The sequence below is a fragment of the Morone saxatilis genome, unplaced genomic scaffold, assembly GCF_004916995.1.
Source record: "Morone saxatilis isolate NCDOM2014 unplaced genomic scaffold, NCSU_SB_2.0 Contig45, whole genome shotgun sequence".
Lineage (NCBI taxonomy): Eukaryota > Metazoa > Chordata > Actinopteri > Moronidae > Morone > Morone saxatilis.
In genome coordinates, this window is record NW_023340040.1 from 576 (window position 1) to 1,697 (window position 1,122).

Below are 1,122 nucleotides of genomic sequence, written 5' to 3' on the forward strand. Positions count from 1 at the left end.
ATCTGAACCAGGACTGGTTTCTGATATGAATGAAAGCTCCAGAACAGCTATGAAGTGGAGCTTGCAGAGAGACTGCCTTGGTGAACTGGTTTCTGAACTGGTTTCTATCTAAGTTGGACTTTAGTTGCTGAGCTGATTAACAACACCAGGTTTTCCAGGTTTCTCCAGGTTCTCCAGGATGTGCAGGGACCTGTAAGTCAGTGTCTGAACAGCCAATCAGAGCCCATCGTACCTGTAATCTAAACTCAGCTGACTTTGAGCTGTCTGATTTAAACATCACTAAAAACAAAGAGTCATCATCAATAACCAAATCAATAAATAAATAAATAAATAAATAAACAAGTAATAAATAAATGAAAAGAACACATAAACCGTCCATCAGTAAACAGTGCTGTGCGATCAATAACCTGGTCTTAGCTTCATCCATCGTGTGATCGTCTGTCGTTCTTCATTCCTTCCTCAGTGGCAGTGACATCAGAGCGTGTGTGCGTGCTGATTGGTCGGTTTCAGGGTCAGAGTTAAAGCTGCACTGAGGCTCAGAGGAAATACCAAACACAATAAACAGACTGTAACTAAAGCTGGCAATTCAGAGGGTCAGTGAACACATCATGACATGATTCTACGTTAAAGGACAGATTGAGGACGGAAACACAGGATTACTGCAGCTTCAACGTGTGTGTGTGTGTGTGTGTGAATGAGTGAGTGTGTGTGTGTGTTTGAGTGAGTCAGTGTGTGTGTGTGTGTGAATGAGTGAGTGAGTGTGTGAGTGAGTGAGTGAGTGAGTGTGTGTGTGTGTGTGAATGAGTGAGTGAGTGTGTGTGTGTGTGTGTGTCTATTTGTCGTTGATTCGTAGTTTGAAGGACACCCGTCCAGCGAACTTGTCTCTCTCGCTGCCTTCAGCCAGAGTGTTGGAGTTGATTTTACACTCCACATTGATGTCCGTGTTCAGAGAGGCGTTCAGAAACTTCACGGCCACCAGCGGCTGAGTGTAGTTCACCTGAGATTAAACACAACACAGTAAGTATCAGTACCATCATCTATGCTCCGCCATGGATCTACTGCGCTCAGTGTGTTCAGTGTGTGTTCAGTGTGTGTTCAGTTTGTACAGTGTGTGTTCAGTGT

The 1,122-nt window shown here is 44.1% G+C and overlaps 1 protein-coding gene across 1 annotated transcript in view; it reads right to left on the reverse strand.

Moving 5' to 3' along the window:
- Nucleotides 1-6: 6 nt before the first annotated feature.
- LOC118338609 (sodium/potassium-transporting ATPase subunit beta-2-like) overlaps nt 7-1,122 on the reverse strand; it is a gene marked incomplete at its 5' end in the record, with an annotated part of 1,487 nt that continues 371 nt past the window's right edge. Inside the window, one exon of the mRNA XM_035675885.1 lies at nt 7-997. Coding sequence (XP_035531778.1) covers nt 833-997 — 165 coding nt within the window. The remainder of the gene's footprint in view (nt 998-1,122) is intronic.